This window comes from Schistocerca serialis, chromosome 4, assembly GCF_023864345.2.
Source record: "Schistocerca serialis cubense isolate TAMUIC-IGC-003099 chromosome 4, iqSchSeri2.2, whole genome shotgun sequence".
Taxonomy (NCBI): Eukaryota; Metazoa; Arthropoda; class Insecta; order Orthoptera; family Acrididae; genus Schistocerca; species Schistocerca serialis.
The window spans coordinates 612,156,972-612,181,042 of NC_064641.1; the positions used below are offsets into that span (position 1 = coordinate 612,156,972).

A 24,071-nucleotide genomic window follows, 5' to 3' on the forward strand; every position below is an offset into this window, starting at 1 on the left:
GCAATTCCGCACAGATGGTTCTCCTTTGCTCTTTATGGTGTTCGGTTAGACAACGAGGGACCCAGCGGGAACAAACCTTTGAATATCCCAACTGGTGAACAATTGTGACAGCACTACCAACAGAGATGTCAAGTTGAGCACTGAGTTGTTTGATGGTGATCCGTCGATCATCTCGAACGAGTGTGTTCGCACGCTCCGCCATTGCAGGAGTCACAGCTGTGCACGGCCGGCCCGCACGCGGGAGATCAGACAGTCTTGCTTGACCTTGCGGCGATGATGACACACGCTTTGCCCAACGACTCACCGTGCTTTTGTCCACTGCCAGATCACCGTAGACATTCTGCAAGCGCCTATGAATATCTGAGATGCCCTGGTTTTCCGCCAAAAGAAACTCGATCACTGCCCGTTGTTTGCAATGCACATCCGTTACAGACGCCATTTTAACAGCTCCGTACAGCGCTGCCACCTGTCAGAAGTCAATGAAACTATACGAGACGAAGCGGGAATGTTTGAAAATATTCCACAAGAAATTTCCGGTTTTTTCAACCAAAATTGGCCGAGAAAAAAAATGTGTTGCATTACTTATTGAGCTGCCCTCGTAATATACCTGTAAATCACATTTCATCCAGTGTAGAAAGAAAGCGGGAACTTTTTCTGCAGTCAAAAACTGACAGCAGTCCAGAATTTCTTAGTCATTTCAAAAAATACAAGCTAGTTTTGAAACGTGGTATAAAAGAGGCAAAAATTAAGGAAAATGACAAATATATTATGAAGCCATCCAATAAAACTAAGTCCATGTGGAAAGCTGTGCAGGATCTTTCGGGGAAGAAGACAACTCACAAATATATTGTGATATTGTTCAATGGTAAGAATGTCACTGACCCTAGGGAAGTTGCAAACAGCTTCATTTCTTATTATGCAAGTGTTGCTGGAAAATTAGTGAAGGAAAAATTTGGAAAGCCAACTAATAAGACATGGAAAGAAATTATGTTTATTGAAACAAATAATATATCCATGTTCCTCAGTTCAATAGGCCCAACAGAGCTCCTAAATACCATTCACTCACTGAAGAACAATTATTCAACTAGTATTGATGATATTCCAGATTATATTATAAAAATAACAGCAAGACAAATACTCTCTCCTTTATTAGACATATGCAATTTTTCCTTATCATGTGGTGTCTTCCCACTGCAACTGAAAATGGCAAAAGTAATACCCTTATATAAGAAAGGTGATCAGCAATATGGGTAACTATTGGCCTGTCTCTCTACTGTTAGAGTTTTCGAAAATTATTGAAAAAGTGTTCCTTTCACAACTAACTACATTCTTCGACAGGAATAATATTATTTCTGGATGTCAACATGGCTTCAGCCCACAGCGATCAATTGAAAAAGCCGCTTTCAACCTGATAAACCATGTCTTAAATGCAGTAGACAACCACAGAAATATCTCAGACTTATTTCTAGACCTAACAAAAGCTTTTGATGTGATTGATCATTCTGTCCTCTTGAGGAAGCTTGAACGGTATGGTAAATGGAAATGTTGTGTGGCTAGGGCCTCCCGTCGGGTAGACCGTTCGCCTGGTGCAGGTCTTTCGATTTGACGCCACTTCGGCGACCTGCGCGTCGATGAGGATGAAATGATGATGATTAGGACAACACAACACCCAGTCCCTGAGCGGAGAAAATTTCCGACCCAGCCGGGAATCGAACCCAGGCCCTTAGGAGGTGTATGAGGTGTGCCAAATCAGTGGATTAAATCATATTTGGAATATCATTCTCAGGTAACTGAAATTAAGTACATGGAAAGAAATGAACTCCAGGTACACCTTTTGGAGCCATGTGGGCTACATCATGTGTTCCACAGGGCTCTATTTTAGGTCCCCTTCTTTTTTTGGTATACATTAATGATTTCCCATCACATGTTAGGGATTCTGAACCTGTACCATTTGCAGATGAGACCTGTCTATTACTTGAAGGAAGTAAAAAAGAAAATCACACTGCGTCTGCAAAAGAAGTGTCTGAAGGGTTTACCAGAAAAAGGCTAATAGTTAATCCCCAAAAAATGGTACTAATGAATTTCCATACAGATCAGAATAAAAATGCGATACAGCCCGTAATAAGTATAGATAACAATATCATTAGTGTTGTCAATGAAACAAAATTTCTTGGAATTCATATCCAGGACAACCTCAAATGGAGCACTCGTATCACATCCCTAAATTCAAAACCAGCAAAATTGAGCTATGTAGTAAGAATTCTTGGCAACAATACTAGTGCAGAAACAGTTAGGGCTGTATACTTTGCTCACATACATTCAATACTGAAGTACGGTATCATTTTCTGGGGAAATGTACACCAGGACAAATCAGTTTTCAGCAAACAAAAGGCAATTATAAGAATAATGAAACGAGTGAGCAGCATAAAACCATGCAAACCTTTCTTTAAAGATCTAAAGATCTTACCTCTTCCCTGCATTTATATACTGGAAATAGTCATGCATGTTAAAAAAAAGGTATACTGAGAAAAGAAAACCTTTTTCCTCAAAACAAAAGTGTCCATGATTATAGCACCCAGTCAGACAGTGACATAAATGTCAATCATTGTAACACCACACTATGCCAAAAAGGTGTATATCATGCAGGAACAAAATTATACAAAAGATTACCAAGATAAATAAAATCTCTTCCTGAACTACAGAGCTTTAAAAACTCTGTGACAGCCTACCTTCTGAAAAACTGCTGCTATTCAATTTCTCAGTATCTCATGCAAGAAAAAATGTAATTTGTATCTTTAATTGTAGAAATAAGTAAAAAATATACAGTATTTAAAAAACTGTAATTATTAACTGTTATAAAAATTTACATAATTTATGTTTGATGTTTGTAAAACCAATAGATAAAAAAGTTTTCTGTCCAATATCCTGTGTACGATATGTGTCCTGAAAAAAGAGATTTATATGGAAAAATAAATATAGTTACATAAAATGACTAAATTCTTGTCCATGGCATATTTCATAAAACTTTATTATTCACTACGTAATTTCCTGATTACTGATGACAATAGTATAATTAGTTCACATGGATATATTTTCTTCAAATAAATATTTGTCACTTATTATACATGTAAACCACGTGCAAGTAAATTTTCAGTGCTACTAAAAGTTGTTTGCCTTTATATTCACAAAGGGTATCAGAAAACCCTCATTTTTTACCTTTCAACAAACACATTACCTTTTACAAAAACTTCATATTTCAATTGTTATTTGTATTCAAACCTGTCATGTTCTAAAATGGTGCAACCTTAAAAAGTAATTATTTCCAAAATTCAGTACAAAAGTTTTGTAGTCCTGATTTTTCTGTTTGTGAAAGTGTATACTTTCATTTATATCCTGTTAATTTATTAATTATTCCGTTAGAAAATGTAGACATCAATATATGTTTTAGTGAACTTTTACATTAAACTGCTCTCCCTTAAAACAGTGCTGATAATTTTGTCATTTGCTAGCTATACAGCTTTTAGTTAAACAAAATTACTTTTCTGACTGTTGTTTCGTTGTGTCCTCTAATTTTGCTTTGTTTTATATTAATAATCAAAATGTATAAATTTAGTATTTTACCAATTTATAGTTTTCTGTAACACATGCATCTATAAATAGGCATCCGGCATGAAGCTTCAGTCAGTCAAGCTTGAACAATTAAAGAGTGCAGATACTATATAGTGTTCACTCAGTACCCACTAGTCTGAATAAATAAATCTATGGGAAAGAGGGCTGATCAGTGATCTCATAATCAATCTATGTTAAGTTCATATCTTGCCACTTTAAAAATTATGTCAAACCACTCTTAGATTAAGTGAAGTGTTGGCCTGTGACGTATTAACTGTATAAATTCATGAATACAAGATGATCATTGAAATTTGCTGTGTGGCAATAAATATCAGGTGATTGCATATTACTTTTTGAAACGTTGTGTATGTTATTTAATGGCTGTTCATAACATCAACGATTACAGGACAACTGCAAAAGAGAGAATTCTAGGAGACAAACAATGTGTAAAAATCAAGTTAGGAATACTTCATTCTTGATCTTTTCACTGTTCACACAATACTAATTGGTGGACAAATCCAGCCCATGAGACCGATGTACTCTGCAGACATTTTCCACTTAATTGTTTCTTAGGGGTTCATTTTTCTATTTGCAGATGCTGGGTGTGAGTGATAACTATCTATCCACATATCAGCGATTTGTAAACAAGCTACTCTGACTTCCACAATCCCTCTGCAAGGCAGTAACAGTATATTGGTAGATCATCCATAAAAATGAAGCATGCATCAATTCAGATTCTGCAACTATTCAGATTCTGCAACTATTCAGATTCTGCAACTATTCAGATTCTGCAACTATTCAGATTCTGCAACAACATCCATCTCTGCAGAACTCATGATATTTCCTCTTATCTTTATAAGACATATTAAATATAACCTACTACTCCAACTTTATGCACATCTGACACACGTGAGCAATATTTCAGTACATATGCACCAATTAGATTCATTTTATAATCGACTTCTTTCATGGAAGAAATAAGTTTCCCAACATAACACTAATGAAAGACAGTTTACCATTTGATTCTTGCACAAATGAACCTGTGTGATGGTCTCATTCCATCAGCATGCGAAATATGAAATATTATTACTCCAAGATAAAACATGACTTATTTCAGGTTTGACTGACTGACCCTGTAATCTAATCCAAGTCCAGTGTGTTTTTCACTTAGAGAAGATCAGAACTGCCCTTTTAGCTACAGTTAGAGCTAGTTGTTAAGATATGAATAGATATTTTTACAGTTTCCATAAATAGATATGACTATGGGTGACTATCAAAATACAGAAAAAAATATATTACTTCAGCCATTACTATTAATAATCTTTACAAGATTCCTCGTATGTTTAGTATTACATGGCATATAAGGCACTGTTGTTTTTTGGATTTCTTAACCCTTAACCTAAACAGAGGAAGCTAAAGACATTGGTCTTCTTGTTTCACACTTAAATGGTCTTGATACACATCCTAATATTTTTTGTATTATTGTTGAAGTCATAACACAAAAAGTTACTAATTGATGCTCTCAAATTTGAGCTCGAGTTTCTGTCTTGTTTTCTCTGATCACAAAAATTTATTTAGTTTTCTGTAAATAATCACAAAAAGAAGTGAGTGAGGATAAAAATTATCATTGTCTTTGTAATGTAAGTCCTAGCATGAAGGCTTCAAAAACATACCGCATAGAAAAGTTTTCCTTTGATGCACGGTGCCAAAGAGAAGTTCAACCTTCACACAATAAGTAGGTAAAATGTATCATAAAATTACCAAAATTATACATTCGGCTATTTTATATTCCTGTCAGTCCTGCCTCCAAAAGTCTATGAATTGAGAATTAATTATTATGCAATATGGTACAATAATTGTATATGACAAGTTAAAACTGAATGCTGTCCTATAAAGGAAGCCAGACTACTGCCTTTCACAGGCAGTGCACTACCTACCAGATGATCTGAACATGTCTCACAGACCAACTCAATGCTTGACATTGTTATGGGCTCCTCCCTATTCTTTCCAAACTCTACAGATGCTCTCACACAATATGGCAAAGCTACCACCCACATGGCAAGGAGTTCTGGCTTATCCACAGCCTCTGTGCTAGTCACATGAAACCTTTAGCAGAGTTTTGAATGAATGTGTAGGGACCCACTGAAATGTGACAAGATGAAGTACTTGCACTTGCTCTTTTCAAAGATGTGCTGAAAAGTTGAATGATCTAAAAAAAGTTCCTGAAGCTGAAAACTGTTACAACAAGTATGTGACAGTTTGTGGTTAATGGTGCTTGTAGTGCTGTTAATAGATTTTCAGAATATTGTTGATCTGAACTCCCTTGGAATGCAAATTAATCCTACGGTCTTTGGCAACAGTGGGTTATTGAATTCATTTGTGATTATAAAATTATCTATAAGTATTCAAGTCTAAAATGAGAATGAACCTGACAGTAACTACCAACTTATTTCAATAAAACAAAAATATACCTGTCCATTGTGTTGCCTTCTGCAGCAAAACATACCTTTTGTTTGTAAACATTTCTCTTGTTCCAAGCAAATGTGTGTGTGAGATGAGGATCAGCTTCGTAAGTACGAGTGTGAACTGATCCTTCAATTTCTACACGTACATGGACATGGGTAAGAGTTGGAGGAATTGTTGAGTGAGTCAGCTGCATTAGGACACGTGACAAATATCCCGGGGCCTGGCTGCTGCGATAGACTAAGTGCAGACCAGATCCTGGAATCCGGATACTCTCCTGAAGAATCTGTAAAAGCAAGATCATGAACCACAATTTGTATAATGGAATATGTATTCCTATAATTTTGAGTTCCTAGACAAAACATGTTGTTCACACATGTTTTCCAATATCCAATAGCTTATAAATGAACTGTTTTATGATCTACAATCAAACCAGAGTTGAAAATCTTTTTTTATTTTGGACCACTGATGATGTTTTAAGTCAGTAAAAGAAATACATGTGGTAAAATAAATATGTATTTTTAGTAGGTACATAGATGGACCTAAAATACCTTAAGCAATTCTCATTAGCAGCTATGTACGAACAACAGCATCACCAAATCATCTGCAAACAATCTTAGAAAGTTGACGATATTATCAACCAAACCATTTACATAAAAGGTAAATGGCCTCCTGAATTATCTTGTTTAATTAAGAATTATAACTGTGCTCATTAAGTCCAGAATTTATAATTTTTGTTACATATACATAATAAACATGTATGGTAGATAGTAACTGTACCTAATGCATGACATGAATTTAGCACAAATTAAATATTAACTTATCTTTTTATTTACTTTTAAAATTCTGCTCACATTTTTTTGTAGCTTATAAGCACACAACTATTTTCATTGCAGAGGTACGATGATTTTGTGTATCGCAAATCACAAGGGACTTTTCACCTTTTCTATTCAGATATGATGATTACCTATGTGCTGGGGCCAGTTGAGAGGGGAGGCAACAATGACATCCTTCTATTTGTGGTTGTATCCCATGCTTGAATTAACAACATTCATATTTTTGTATGAAGAACTCATAAGACTACCTTCAGTTTTGATCTTTGTTATACAATGCCTATACATAATGAAGGAAGTAAAGAAAGGCAGTCACACTATTGTTGGGGCGCTGAGCAGCTGACAGGCATGTAAACAAGCTTGAAAAAACAGTTGAATTTTCAAACAATGTCCTACACAACTAAGCAACACAATACATAAGCACAACTACATTTTCCTAGGTGAGCCAGCAATGTTTTCACACCTGTTTATGGGTCTGGCAGCCCATCAATATCTCAACTGTATGAAGACTAGTTTCCTTTCTAGCCCAGACAGGACTTTTAGTACCATTTTACACAGTACATCATTTAGTAGAATATGTTTTTATCACTAAATTATTATGGAGACAGAATGGCTGACGAAAACTTACCTTCAGAAGGCAGAATTCCAATTAGTGATGATTGGCACATCTAAAAATAGAAAAATATTGCGTTTGTCAATTGGCAGTACCTGGAATTTTGTCTCCCGAAAGTAGTCACTGGCCCGCCATTCGGCCTCTTTGTAAGCTTTTACTTTTACACAATTCCATAGCTGACGTCACTAACATAATCCTGTGTGGTGTCACTCAACTTTGAGGTAGTTGATTCAGATCCTGGTGGGGGAAGAAATTTTCAGCACCAGTAAGAGCAGAATGCGCAGAACTGTAGAAGTTCTTGATCATCAGACTTTTTTGACAACATCCTGGATTAAATTTCAAATCTTCCCTCAGTGTCCCATGAGTGAGTGCATGGTGCACTTTGATTGTGATCTTTACCATATAGTGGAGATGCTGAGTCGCTGATAGGCACAACAAAAAGACTCACAATTATATCTTTCGCCCATTGAGCCCTTTGTCAACAATAGACACACACACACACACACACACACACACACACACACACACACACACACACACACACACACAAACTGGTCTCAAGCAACAAGCTTTAATTGTAAGTCTTTTTGTTGTGCCTATCTGCAACTCAGCATCTCCACTATATGGTGAGTACCAATTTTCCTTCTCGTAACATTGCTACATTCCATCCAGGATTTTCCATTGTTTGATCATGATCTCTTTGTCAGATGAGGCCACTACACTTGGTGTGCCCTTAATGCTATTGAAGAGTAGTAGGCTGTAATTCAGCACCGAGTTTCACCCACTTCCTTTACCCATAATCATACAACACAAACATGACACCACACTATAATAATAACAATAATAATAAGTCAGCGTGGCTCAATGTCCTGGTGTAAGTCTTTCAATTGCACCCCACTTTGGCAACTTTCATGATCCTTACCTACTCCAGAGAGCCTACTGAGATAAGGAAGAAAATCTTTATATCATTCAGAGGCGAAGGTCAGGTTAAATGCAGACTGAAATATTCCATGGATTAACCAGGATTCAGTCCCATGATCTTTTCATTCCCAGGCATGAGCTTTACTACTGGACCGCCAGGCCCGACACACAACACTACATATACCTGTTAGTTACCTCCACTCAACAGTTATGCTCAAGACACAACCCTCACACCTACGACCAAATGGTCTATTGTGTATACAAGAAGAAAAGCCCTTTCCAGTAAGCTGACTGAACCAACCCCTCTGGGTTATCACCCACACAAGAATGCCATTCAACTCTTTCTTAACAGTTTTCACCAGTAAATTTTATACCTGCATAATATTTGCATAATTACTAACACTGAAAAGAGGCCAGCATATTTGTCAGGATTGATCAGTGTGAAATTAATGAATTTATGTATAAGAACTGATTGGTGCAATAGTATTGTGTGAACGGAGAAACCTATTTCATGAATCAAAAGCTGTAAACCTTTCGCAAAAAATTAGAAGTATTACATTTCTAGAGATAAACAATTATGAAGAAGCATTTTAATAAGACAAGGAATGTATAAAAACCAATCTGGTAAGATGGCACGAACATCAGACATAAGAAAAACTTCAAAACCAAGAATGCTCACAAAAGCAAGTCAAGTATTCAAAATTGACAATTTGCTCATCAGTAAGAAATGTATTTTGATAATGTTTGCTGACAATTTAAGTATTGTTGTAAATAGTATGATGGTAAGAAAGTAAAGAAAGTGTGCTGACTTTCAACATAGAATATTCCTGAAGCAAATAATGACAACAACCTTTTCACTGTCAGGAGAATATAATATTCTCCATTCAGCCTCCTATTATTGTGAATCCAGGGATTTCGAAGTGTTCAATTATGCTATCATCAGGCAGTAATGTGAAATAACTATACATTTTGTGCTCTTGTGCAAAAAATGACAATACTTTTAAAAGTTACTTTTTTTTTAATGCAGAAGAACATGTTTCCTTCTCCTTATCAATGCAAAATTAGATGACATATTATATCCTTTTAATATAGGTGAATTGTTTCGCAATGTTGTTGTTCTGGTCTTCAGTCCAAAAACAGGTTTGATGCAGCTCTCCACACTACTCTCCGCTGTGCAAACTTCTTTATCTCTGAATAGCTACTGCAACTTACATCCTTCTGAATCTGCTTACTGTACTCACATCTTGGTCTCCTTATATGATTTTAACCATCAACACTTCCCTCCAATTATAAACTGGTGATCCCTTGATGTGTCAGAATGTGTCCTAGTAACATGTCCCTTCTTACAATCAGGTTGCGCCACAAATTTCTTTTCTTCCCAATTCTATTCAGTACCTCCTCATTAGTTACATGAACTACCCACCTAATTTTCAGAATTCTTTTGTAGCACTACATTTCAAAAGTTTCTATTCCTTTCATGTCCAAACAGTTAACCGTCCATGTTTCGTTTCCATACATGACTAGAATCCATACGAATAATTTCAGAAAAGACTTCTCAACACTTAAATCTGTATTCGGTGTTAACAAATTTCTCTTCTTCAGAAACACTTTCCTTACCATTGCCAGTCTACATTTTATATCCTTTCTACTTTGGCCGTCATCAGTTATTTTGGAGCCAAAATAGCAAAACTCGACAACAGCTTTCAGAGTCTTGTTTCCCAATACAGCATGTAATTTATTTTCCCTGAAAATGCTTATCTTCTCTTTTATATTTCATGTACAGTCCCACAGCAAAATTTAGTGCTTCTGCTTATTGATGTTTTCTGCAGTACACAAATTCCTCAGTAATGAAGTGGCCAGTATCACTGTGATTTAAGTAGCCTGAAACTTCTTGGTGGCAGACTCATCTTTCACCATTTATTTTATTTATTTCCTTTAAAATTAATCTCCAGATCCGTGCAATAATTTACAAATGCCTAAATTTGGAAAACAGTTTGCATGTGTCACAGATGGTGCAAACGTCACTAAATGGCTTACACGTCACAGATAAAACAGACAACTGCAACACTGGAGTGACTAGAAATTCAGGCAAGACACCATTAAAACTGATGGCAAGCATCACAGCATTAACAAAGAGTCATGCCATTGATTTCTTTATGAGCAAAGACTGAACAAATATGTATTTAAGGAATTTTCCATATTAAATTATGCTTGCTGGATGTTTTAGTTATCTGACAGACATATTTTTACAAATTCTTTGATTACTGAGTCCTGAAAGATTACAGCTAGGGCAAGGCTCTTAAAACTTTTTTGCCCATTATGCTGTTATGTGGGTATTGAAAATTCAGACTTGTTGAACTGAAGAGGATGAGTGTACAGCTTTTATTTGATACAGTGGGACAAAAAACCACTATACCAAATATAAATTGTGGAGTCACAACAATCTGTTTCCTGGAAATCCGAACTGGTTTTTAAAAAATACTTCCTATTAATGGAAAATACCATCTGTTTTTCCCATTTTCTTGTTTTATTCCTATCCTTATGAGTGGTTGTGGATTTTTGTGCAAAAAGCCTTTTGAATATAATGTATGAAATGGAAAATGGACTGTAAACATACCAATTTTACATGGTAACATGATATTAAAGCCTGAGACTATGTACACCTTGTTTCCTCTAAGGCCACCTACAGATTCAAATCTACATGGGAAGTTTTTCAGCAAATTAAATGCCCCATAGAATAATGCGCTATACAATGAACTAGTATCTCTAGAAACAAAAAAAAAAAAAAAAAATTCTATGTTCTTCCAGCACCATGGTGATTAATATTCCTGTGTTTCCTACTAACATATTCCAACAATTACATTAATTTCTTCTCTCCAGGTGGCCCACAACAGATGTGTTGTCAACATGCCCTGAGCAATATGGTGCACCATATAGTGATCAAGAATTAGTCTTTTTGTAGTCTTCCTACATAATTTATGATAATAAGTTGCACAGCTTTTATTGAAAAGGTCCTCATTAATTTACTTCCTATCCTGTCCTTTGATTTATCTTAACACAGTGCTCAGTTCAAGTATAAATAATGTAAAAAACAACACACAAACCTTAGTTTTTAATTACCCTGAAAATGGCTGAGCAGTAGGCAGCTGTGAATTTCATCCATAGCGTACTGAACATCCTGCAATGTTCTGGAATCTCACTGAATATGCAACTCATCAAAATCTTGTCTTACTTGTTCTCTACCTCCTCCTGTGCCTTTCTATTAGTTTGTAACCTCTCCTGTCTTTTTCTCTTTACATTATTCCCATTTTCAGCCCCTATTTTTCAAAAATTTTGCTGACACTCATGTAATTTATGTTTCTATTTTTTGTGTTACTGTTTTTATGACTCTTAACCATTATCAAACTGCTTCCTAAAGCACAGGATTAATTCCAATGTTACATCAGTTTGCTGGTCTATTTCTTGTGTCCAGAGTTACAATGACTTAACTTTTACACCTTTTGCATTTCAGTCTTCTTTCCTTTTATTGGTAACAAATTCTTTAAATTTCTTAAAGGGCTTTATTTTACTACCGACCACCTGTAGCTGCCTCACTTTCTTTAACTGCTAAATAACAGCTACTGATAATTGTCAGTTCTCATATGCCTAGTTCCTTGTTTGTATGTCCCAACCTTTAAACTAGTGCCTTACCTGAGTTTCTGCAAAAACTAAACTTCTTCCAGGAATGCCACCAACTTTCTCTGGCATCCAGGTTGACATAACAACCGGTCGCAACAACTCATGGTCATGGTCCAGGCATGGTTCCCGTTGCGCAATATTTGAAAACAGTGGCATACTGCTGAGAGGTACACCTGCCCAACAGCAATGGAGTGTTAATATGAGCAGCAATTACATAATTATGCATAAATTAAAAAGCCTAATGTCATAAGAACTGCAAAAGAAACATTTAACAGGTCAAGAACAACTGAATTAGAGACATCTAACAAGTAGTGTACAGCTTCCTTCTCATAACGCTGATGATGTAGCACACTGCAGATATCATCATGGAACGGACTCTCCTTGATACTGAAAGTACTGGAGAACCATACTCGTCAACACCTAGATATGTTATTGAGATTGATTAGTAGGGACAAAGGTGAAGATATCCTGCTTCACTGAGTTAAGCTGAGTCCAGCAGGACTGAAGACAGGTGATATAGGGGCAAATAAACAGATGAACGTGATGGAACAGTATGTTTCCACATGGTCACTGATGAAGCATGATGGTGGACATATCAGAGGCACCATTTCATCTATTGTAAATGTCAGCAACACTCCCACTTTTTTTCTGAACTGTGCTCGGTTGGCAACAGAAATGCCTCACTTCATATGGTTATAGTATCCCCTTGGGGTCCAATGGTACAAAACGCAGATGTATATAACAAGCTGCCACCTGTCCTGGCCACTGGCAACACCTCTGAAGATATGCAAGGTGAACAGTATGACCGCAAACATACGCACAATGTGTTTGTTGTCAACCCAATCTTCCACAGACAATACAGTAATATGTGGTGCCTGCTCCGGCACTAGAGGTGTGAGAGGCACTGCAATTAATGCTGCCATTGCAGGCAATGGCTATCGTGCTACTTATCATGTGCCTGCCCATCTCACAGAAGTATTCTTCCACTGGGCACCTATAAAGAATGCCAACCAGTCACGGAGAGCCAACTGACACCAGGAGTCACACTGGGCCATAGTGCCAACTGCAATCACCAGTCCTTCAGTCAGAGGTCGCACTGCCCAGTGTTTTCATACGCTCAGAGTCACATCCGAGTTTTTACTCGGGATGCTGTCTGAGTTCACAATATGAGCCACTGACATCTTTGTTCTGAGTCATGTCCCAAGTTTTCACTCGGCACCTCCTTCAAGTTCTTCACCATAGCTTCACCAATGCCTTTACTCTGAGTTATGCCTGAGCAATAGCTCTCTGTCTCATCTGGGTACCCCATGCTGGACTCAACATTTGCTGCCCTGTACCCCGTCTGTGCGGAACTTACTGTCACTCCCTGATTATGTTGGCTGTGTCACTGGTCTGTCCACTGAAGCCATCTGTCCACATCAGCCATATCTACCTCTGACCCGCTACTAGCTTCCACCTCCCTGGGATCTCTCCTCTGGACTTTCCTTGAGGCCTACCACTCTCCACTGATATCATATGGTCCTACCAAAATCATCCTTTAAGAATTCTCTTACTGTGACTATCAAAGGATTGGAACACAGTAGTGTGTATTCAAGTATGAATGACTGTTCTGTTGTATTCAGGCTGAGCATAAAAGAAGTGCATTTATTTCTTACTTCCTGGGATGCATTATTTGGCATGGCTCCCTTGGCCATGACACAAAAGTGGTCAGCAACATTTTTCTATATTGTGAGTAACTGATAGTGATGTTACTCTTCCTCTGCCTCTGTTTAGTGAGTTCAGTTTCACATGTAGCTCATTGCTTTCTATATCCCATGGAGCAAAGAAGTTGTAGATGGCACAGCTGATCACCAGTTGTTGTTGCCTAGCACTGAATTGGCAAGTAATTTGCAGTACTTGTTTTACCATTTCTCTATTGCAAATTGGAATATTTGTGGTGATGTTGCCACTAACATTATGCTATCCATAGCAGCCAACACTGGCTGTGGCATTTCCCCTTAAATGCTAGTACTCACAGTGTCACATGAAAAATCCAGTGTCTTTTTGATTGTGAAGACAGAAAAATTCATGTGGTAGGCACCCATGATTTGATTGTAATCAAATGTTTTGATACTGTACATCTTGGCATGACACATGAAATTATTTCATTCACCATATAGATAGGAGTGCTTTCTCTTGAGCACAATAGCTATGTCTAATTCAGATGCTCATGAATATAAATGTCCCAAAATAGCCACTTACAGAAATGTAAGTCACAAGAAGCACTGCAAATGAACGCCACAACTGAGAAAAAGAAGATACCATCTCACTGATTAACACTGCCACTATGAAGTTCAGCAACCAGAAATGAAAGTACAATGATGTGGCATATAAGTTTGTTATGTTAATGAAATGGAGGGAGGAGGGTATTGAAACTGAATATTCCACTAACATTGGAGCCATTTGATATGGAACACTTGCCCAGTTGGACACACCATTAGGTGGCTTGCGGAGTATGGATGTAGATGTAGATGTAGATGTAGATGTACTGTGAAGAAAGTAATTGGTCATCGGTTTGTTAAGAGAAATATTCCAGGACTCACTTGAAATGTTTTATGGAACTCATAGCAAACTTTTAAGATGGTCTGACAGGGATTCCTCCCAAATATAAGTCTAGTGTCTTAACCCCAGTTAGCCTGCTAAATGATCTTCTTGCAAAAAACAGACCACCTCTAAATGAACACCCATATCAAAGAAGAAGAGTGCTGAAAATGAAGAAAACAAGTTAATGTTACTGAAACTGACAAGTTTAAAGAGAAGATATACTGCCCGAAATAAAGCTGTGAGGGCATGTCACGAGTTGTGCTTGGATAGCCCAGTTGGTAGAGAATTTGCCCACAAAAGGCAATGGTCCCAGGTTGGAGACCCAGCCTGCCACACATTTTTAATCTGCCAGGAAGTTTCAACAAGTTTAAAATGTTGGAGGTTTCAAGAGCACAAAGATATACCAAAAGAAACACAGACAGCATTAGTGAGAAAGAGGAAATTAACAGTAATGGAAACCAACCTCCACTTTCCATTCTTCCTTTTTTCCTTTTAATTTATGGTATTGCAATAACAAACAGTTCATTAAGTAATGAATACAGGTTCAGTTATGAAAACAAAGTCCATATGGAAAGCAATCTATCAAGGCCTTCTTCTATCACAGCCTCATTTCAGTTTAGGGAAACTTTGGATAAGATAATTGGAGTAGACTCTGAATATGCCAACTACATGCCCAGAAATTTACTACTGCATCACCTCTTGTGGTGTGGACTAAATAAGCATAAAAATGAAAGGACAGAAAGAGCAGAAACTTGGGAGCAGAGGAGAAACTTGTACATGTAAATACAAGCAAAGTGTGAGATATATATTTTTTGTCCAAAATGACCCTTACAGATTACAAGAAATAACTATTCAGTATAGCACCAGCCTACCTATGAGTATGTCTCCTGCTTTATAAAGATTATTCTTTCTTTGTTATCGTAACATTTGTAAATCATATGTATAGCTTAATCAATATCTCCAACACAATAGTTTACATTTATTCAATAGCTTACAATTTTTGTGTTCTCTTAACCAATTCCTCAAAATATTATTTGTAAAATGCACAACCATAAAGTTGTTATAATACAATCACAGAAACATTCTTTATTTAATTGAAAAATTTAGGTTAGTAATTAATTATAATTACTGCTTCACATACAAAAGAAGTGATGAACAACATGAAAACAGCACTGAACATAACATGTTATTCATTTGGTGAACAAATATATGAAGGCACAAAATTGGAGAGAGACTGATGGAACAGATGTGTTCATTTTTGTGTGAACTGAGCAAGCATCCTTAGACAGCTGATAATCATGTACAACTTTCAATGAAGCAGTGAAACTTCTGAACTTTAAATTTGTAAGTATTCTGCAGAAACATACAGGTAGTGATAAATGCTTAAATGTGTAGAATGACAAATTTGTCAGTCTCCGGAACTGATCAGTACAGTTTTAGATGAAGGCTCCCCTTCTTCACATATAGCCATCTATTTCAGAGGAAAACTGAAGACATTGTATCTCAACAGACCAATACACTGTAGTATTTTTGTGGCTCTCTGCCTCATTTTATGGAGTCAACATCATCCCCAGTGTATGAATTGATTCGTTGTTAATGACAACACTGAGTTAAGAATTGATACTAGCTTCTGAATGTAAGATCTCCCATGAAAACTGAAAGTAAAACTTAAGAGGCAGATTTTCAGTAATACGTGCAGCTTCCAACAGCATACACCATGACCACAGTCAAGAGCCAGCACATACTTCACTTGAAAACTGAGTAAAGATTTGTGCATCCCATATTAAATTTGATTGTGATCTCTCAACAGTTAATATGATCCAACCATTGTTTGAAAGTACTTACTGTCTTTCTAACTGGTAGAGTATGCAAGAATAAGAAAGTGTGAACTCAATATTGAACATCTGAGAGTCTTCCTCAGGTAATCCAAAGATACCTATTTGGAGGAATGGCTGTAAATTAAGGATTCAGTGATGTTTATGTCAAAGGCTATAAAGACACACATGTCAGCTGCCTATGTTTCGTTTAAAGCTGTATCTGGGGGTCAGAAAACATCCATAATACATTGCAGTGATTGCAGTGCAGATAACTTTCCCAAAATTGTAATTTTTGTCATATTTTGTTGAAACAGAAGTGCTTGAAATAGCTGAACATGATATAACTATGGCTATTTCCTCAACTGCACGATGAACCAGAAAACTTTATTTGGAAACAAGATGGTACATGTCTAACTATGTTAGGAAATGATTGGAATATGCCCAAAACCTTTTGGTTGGCCACAGGGAGCCCAATAACATGAAATATTAGCATATTTTATCCAATATGATGCTTAAGGAGTTCCTTCTTTTGGGGTTTGTGATGGGGCATTTGTATGTGCCTCACATACCTACTGACCTAACAGCCTCAAAAAAAAAAAAAAGAGGACTGAAGCATCTGTTGCATCAATCAATTAATCACTTACTAAAAATATGTTGATCAAGGTATGAAGAAATCATCTACTGAAATTATATTGTCATGTGAAATATGATGCTCATATTTAAGTCTATTTTACATTTTAAGCAACATTTAGCTTTAGTAAACGTTGTTGTTGTTGTTGTGGTCTTCAGTCCTGAGACTGGTTTGATGCAGCTCTCCATGCTACTCTATCCTGTGCAAGCTTCTTCATCTCCCAGTACCTACTGCAGCCTATATCCTTCTGAATCTTCTTAGTGTATTCATCTCTTGGTCTCCCTCTACGATTTTTACCCTCCACGCTGCCCTCCAATACTAAATTGGTGATCCCTTGATGTCTCAGAACATGTCCTACCAACCGATCCCTTCTCCTAGCCAAGTTGTGCCACAAGCTCCTCTTCTCCACAATTCTATTCAGTACCTCCTCATTAGTTATGTGATCTACCCATCTAGTCTTCAGCATTCTTCTGTAGCACCACATTTCGAAAGCTTCTATTTTCTTCTTGTCTAAACTATTTATTGTCCACTTTTCACTTCCATACATGGCTACACTCCATACAAATACTTTCAGAAACGAATTCCTGACATTTAAATCTATACTCGATGTTAACAAATTTTTCTTATTCAGAAACGCTTTCCTTGCCATTGCCACTCTACATTTTATATCCTCTCTACTTTGACCATCACCAGTTATTTGCTTCCCAAATAGCAAAACTCCTTTACTACTTTAAGTTAGTAAACATTAACAAATATTATTTAATTTTAGAACCTCAACATTCATTCTTCTTCTTCTTAATTTTGAACACAATGTACACTAGAAAAAAACTGAGAAGTAATTCAAAATATAATTTAATAGGACATATAAACAACTCACCCACCAAGTGCCAGCACGAGAAAACAAATAAAATATATGCAAACTCGTAAGCTTTAAGAGCCAATGGTTCCTTCTTCTGTCAGGAAGGTTGAAGGGAAAAGAAGAGGGATGAAGGAAAGGGATTGGTGAGGTTTGCAAAATGAGGAGTGTTATTGTAAAGTCGCTCGGAACCATGAGTCAAGGGAGGTTTATTAGATGGGATGAAAAGGAAAGACTGATTGTTGGTGCCTGCACCAAACGCTATCTGAAGGTGTAAAATCTCATCTGGTACAGGCACCAGCAATCAATCTTTTCTTCTCATCCCATGTGGTAAGTCCCCCCTAATCCAGGGTTCTGGGTGATTTTCTGTAATGTACTGGTTGTTACCTATCTCGTTTATTAGATAACTGAAAAATTGTGGAATCTTATGCGGTATATTGTGGTAGGACCACACTCTCACCACGTGTTTTTGAATGAGAATAATACGAGCAGTTCCAGCACAATTTCAGCAAGACTTATTTATTAGTAGCTGCTGAAAGATTACACACTGCAGATCTCGTTTGTCTAGGGGTTCTCGAAGTTTTGTCTGCAAAATAATCATTCCAACAAGCATGGCCTGGGTTTTCTTCTCATTTTAAATAAACACTACCAGATCTGAAATACTTTCAGCTAAAAATTATATTTATTCGTACTTTTTGTTTAGTAACTACACCATTTTCACTATGAACATTGATACTCTAAATGCATTATACTGTACTGGTCACATAAACACGTCCATCTCCCTCCAATACCGACAAAGAAGTGGCGGGCTAGCCAACACGTGCCCGGAAGTTGCAGACATTCCTGCATCCCAGATTCTTTGGTCTACTGACCTTAATAAACTCCAAAGATACATATAAATAAATACATATAAATATACAACATTTAACATCTCAAATGAATCCATTATTTATCATAAAAGAAAATATTCATAATTAAATAAATTAAACACATTTTCTGGCAACATAATGAAGTTACCTTAGCTCTTTACTGTGGGCATTGTACTTTTTGCATGAGATAAACTTTATCTCTGACAGTTAATTACATTACAGTAACTATCCCCATTTCCTAAATCTCATCATTCCTTTTCCTCCATCCCTCTTGCTTTCCCTTCAACCCTTCTGCCAGAGTAATGAGCCACTGACTCAAAAAGCTTACACATTTCCATATCTTTTATATGTATTTTGTCACATAACCAGTTGGTGTGAAGATTTTTTATTTATTCTGTTATACCTTCAAACTGAGAAATAACTGTACTGCTAAGTGTGATTTATGTCCCAGAAAAATATGTGCAAAGGTAATGAAGTGAAAAGTATCTGAATGTATCTATATATTCCTGTAACAAGTAAAGTGGTTCCACATGGCCAGTATCTTTGTAAAAGTTATCAATAGATGAATAAAACTACTACTACTACTACTACTGCTGCTGCTGCTGCTACTAATATTACTACTACAGTAAAATATTGCAATACACTATTCTGAGAGAGAGGGAGTGGGAGAGGAAGAGAGTCATACAGAAAGGGGAGGGGTGGAGTGATTTTCCACCTCAGTGGGTTTACAACAGTAGATATTAATTACTTTCTTACAGACAAAAAATAACATTTACAGAATTTTGCTTGAAATCTTACCCATTCCAAGAGCAAGAGAGCCTGCATTTTCAGAATATATATCTGTGTCATCACTTAGCTGCATAGTCACAGGTGGCAAAACAACAATTTGGTTCCATGGCACAAAAACCGTCCTTGTTAGAGGTCTAAAGGGACTTCGCTGAAACTGCAGTGTTACTGCACCTCCACCGTTAACCAAGACATCAAACCTGTCAAATAAGAACAAGAAATTTAAATTCTATTAAAAAGTTTAACTATTTATATGGCCAAGTTCTGCTGTATACAGGAACTGGCAAATTTATTTTGATTTAACTTTGCATTCTGATGCCCTACCTGCAGCCGCAGTCATCAGATATCCAAAGGAGGTAAGTCCTGTTTGCCACCTGTCTCCAGGTTGTGGAAACTTTTTTCTGTGTGTGTAATCATATTTTAACTGTTTGCTTATATTATATCCAGAGGCAGAAAGAGGGGACCAGTCCAGCATTTACCTACATGACTACAGCAAACTGTGCAGATTTGACCTGTACTCACTCACCACCCTGTCTCACAAATCAGTGTGCTGTGAGTTACGCTATTCTAGCAGGTAAAGCAGACCAGACATTACCACTTCATAATTATCAGTATCTCTGGTGCTACCCTTGGTTCCCTGTTGTGCGGTATAGTGTTTGTGTCATAGCAGCTGTTATGGTCGTGGAGATACGAATGGTTGAAGTGGTTGCCACCACGTCATGGTGGTCACCAGAACATCTTGCATCTCTTTTGCATCAATGTATTTTATGAGAGAAATAATTTGAAATTCTCATGCTTTTATAAATATTCTAAAATGTTAAAGAAAGTTTTCAAATGTTCTATAATGTTCTCGAATGTTCTAGAATACAAGCTAGAAATGGCACACATCAATTTGACCAATGAGTTGTGCAACAGAGTACAGACAGAGGAAAAACTCATTAAAAATTTGTATCTGCTTACAGAAAGGAACTACATAAGCAGTGAATGGTGATGTTAGGGAACAGTTTTAGCGACAAAATGACATAGTTCAACAAATAAATCAGAGAATACCTGGATAAGAAAAGAATATTTGAAGCTACTGATACAATGATGAATCAAGACAAAAAAGTAAACTCCCAAATTCACTCAGTGTTCCATGTATACCCTTGATAAGAGACTTCTAAACAACTTCACAGAAGTGGAGATGTTAACTGGGAAAGAGAAAGGCAAGCCAGTATTAATACTATGAATTCTATTCATTTCAACTAACTTACCATTCAGCCCTAAAAGATTCCAATCTCTGGTACAATTAACCCATAGTATGACTATCAATAAAGCACAAGGACAAACATTTTAATGCAGTGGAGTGAATTTGAAGGAATCATGTTTCTCATCTGGACAACTATATGTAGCATGTTTATATGGTGGAGTGCCACAAAACTTTTCCATCTTTGCTCCCGAAACCAAAACATCTAATCAGTTCATACAAATTTACTGTGGATAAGCTAGATGCTACACAAATGAGAAGATTAACTGCACATTTTTGCAACTGAGAAAAGAACTGGAAAAAAGGACCAAGTAAAGCAGGTCCTTTTCAGCTAGTTTAAAATATAATGTAATAAGACTAAATTGACAGTTTATAGTACATGTTTTTAATTACCATACTTTATCATATCTGGAAAAGTGTAAATTAGTAATGGCAACTGAAAGGTTACTTTCATACCAAGTTCTGTAGATTCCATTATGCAGCAAAACCTTAATGAATATGGATAGGATATGAGAAAATTATACATCCAAACACCACAATAATAAATAATCATCAATAATGTTAAACAGCTTATGTCATTAATACATGAGATAATATCTTCTGCACAAATATCATATTTTAGCTGATATAAATGTGGTATTTAATTATCAAAAGTTGTCATTTTTCTTTTTGTTATATAGTTCATTTGCTATTTATCCATACTGTTTAGCTCATATATTCTGAAAATGGATTTTGAACGTATATTTTTTGACCATTTGCTTCAAACTGTCATATGTACAACTCATTGTTCCTTCCAGTTATTAGCTTGGTGCATAAGTTTCTAGCATTCTTGTTTTGCATTTTGGTGTTCCAGTTACTATGGATTTATTGTTAACTGTCATTTTTTATTTGTAGTTCACTATTGCTATATGAGCTTACATGTTGTCACTTTGTCATTTGGAGATAGTAAGTGGAGCTGTGGATGCTAGAAAATGGAGTGCCAAGTGGATAAATTGAAACACATCTGATATACTCTTCTGTTGGAGTTCAATAGAGCAGTGACAGCAGTGCGGGCAGCTAGAAACATTTACACTGTGTCTGAGGATAATGTCACTGGACAGTGCACAGCAAGAAAATAGTTTTCTCATTTTAAGGAGAGTTAGTGACTCTCCATGTTCAGGAAGACCTTTGGAGTTTGATGAAGATCATTTGGACACAGTAATAAAAATGTGATCATTCCGCCATTGTCTAACATTTGCATACAATGGGGAAGGTTCAAAAAACAGTGTGTGGGTACTGCATACTCTAAGCCAAAATCACAAAAATCAGCAGGTGGTCACACGTGCACCTCTGCTTTCTCATCATCACTGGTGACAAGAAACGATGTCTTTCTGCTAACATAAGATTGACCCCAGACAAAGCAGCTACTCCTTGTACAAAGACCAGCATGCAACCATAAAGGATAATTTTATGCATCTGGTGGAACAGTGACAGTGTGATGTACTATGAATTGCTTTCCAAAGGTGTAACCATCACTACTGACATTTACTGTCAACAAGTGAGATGTCTTGCAGATAAAATCCAAGAATAACAAAAATGAAGACTGCATGAAGTGATGCTACTTCATAATAATGCCTGCCTGCATTCTGCTAGACTGACAAAAGAACACTGAACAGGAGGTGGGTTGGGTACTCTTTCCACATCCACCTTATTCGCCTGATCTTCACCCCCTGATTTTCACCTTTCCTGCTCTCTATTGAAAACTCTTCAAGCAACTTCCTTTCCAGATAAAAATGTGTTCGAACATTGTTTGAGATTTTCTTCGCCTCAAAACCATGTGACTTCTACTGTCACAGAACTGAAAAGTTACCCCAGTTGACAGACAGTTGTAAATAGTGAAGGAGAATGTACTACACAGGGCTGTGATGTTTCAGCACTTTACATGAAAGTGGGTCAGTTAGAGAGGTTTTTTATCGCTCTCTATGAAAATGTAATCTGTTTTCTTCCAACACCCACTACTTCTAAATTTCCTACATAATATATACTGCAATAGATCGTAAAGTAATTCAACATGATTGACTATGAAAACATCACTACTTCTCAAGTTGTTTCAATGTACACAAATGCACTACAGTCATTTGAGTAAAAATTTGAAGCTATTTGTGTATCAACATTACCAGATCATTTCAAATCAGCCTAATAATGGCGACTTCATCAAGAAGATCATGTATGAATGATCCTGATTTGTTTTGTTACATTTGTGGTTTTCTGACTACTCTCAAAAGCATGAGAGAGAACATAACCTCATTTGTCAAAAAAGTATACCTATCTTATTTCAGTATAAAGTTAGGAGACCAGCACAAAACTTTTGCATCACGTACTGTTTGTCATATATGAGTTGTAGGTTTGACGAAATGGAAACAAGGCTAAAAGAAATCTTTAATGTTTGGGATTCAAATGACATGGAGAGAACAAGAAAACTATGTAGATGATTACTATTTTTGTGTGATGAAAGTTGGTTGGCTAACAAGAACAGTATGAAATCAGCATGAAATCTGAAATCAGCCACAAGGCCCTTACCACATGGTCCTGACATCCAAGCCTGAACCCTCCACTACTTTTGAATCGTCATCATCATCATCGAGTGAAACTTCAGATCCTGATAATAACTGCACACTCTCAAAAGGATAACCAGAGCAGTTCACACAAGAAGAACTGAATGACTTGGTAAGAGATGTAGGAGATCTGGGTCTCTCAAAAGAAGCAACATACATTTTAGGGTCTTGATTAAAGAAAAACATTTGCTTACTCTGGGCAAAACATCTACAGGTTTCAATCAAGACAATCATAATTTTATGATTATTTCGTAACAGAAGGCTCTCTTGTTTCTTGTTTATAATAAGAACACTGAAGGTATGTTATCAAGGTGTGGTGTTCCTAGAAAACAATGAATGGAGGCTACATATAGATTCTAACAAAAGAAGCTTCAAGACCATTTGTCAAGAAAGTTCGTCAAAGCATTGCCTAAAGATGGTGACTGTTTTAAGTATCGTCAAAGCATTGCCCAAAGATGGTGACTGTTTTAAGTATATAAGTCCCTTTTTTTTTTTCTTTTTTTTTCTTCTGCCCGAGTCCAAAAGGAATATTTGTGGGACCAAGTATTAGAAGTTTAATGAAAGATGAAGTA

The 24,071-nt window shown here is 36.6% G+C and overlaps 1 protein-coding gene across 1 annotated transcript in view; it reads right to left on the reverse strand.

Annotated features, from left to right (window-relative positions):
• LOC126475424 (teneurin-a) overlaps positions 1 to 24,071 on the reverse strand; it is a 353,360-nt gene that overhangs the window by 90,459 nt on the left and 238,830 nt on the right. Inside the window, exons 13-15 of the mRNA XM_050103269.1 lie at positions 19,672 to 19,859; positions 12,130 to 12,290; positions 6,116 to 6,358 (exon numbers count right to left, since the gene is read on the reverse strand). Coding sequence (XP_049959226.1) covers positions 6,116 to 6,358; positions 12,130 to 12,290; positions 19,672 to 19,859 — 592 coding nt within the window. The remainder of the gene's footprint in view (positions 1 to 6,115; positions 6,359 to 12,129; positions 12,291 to 19,671; positions 19,860 to 24,071) is intronic.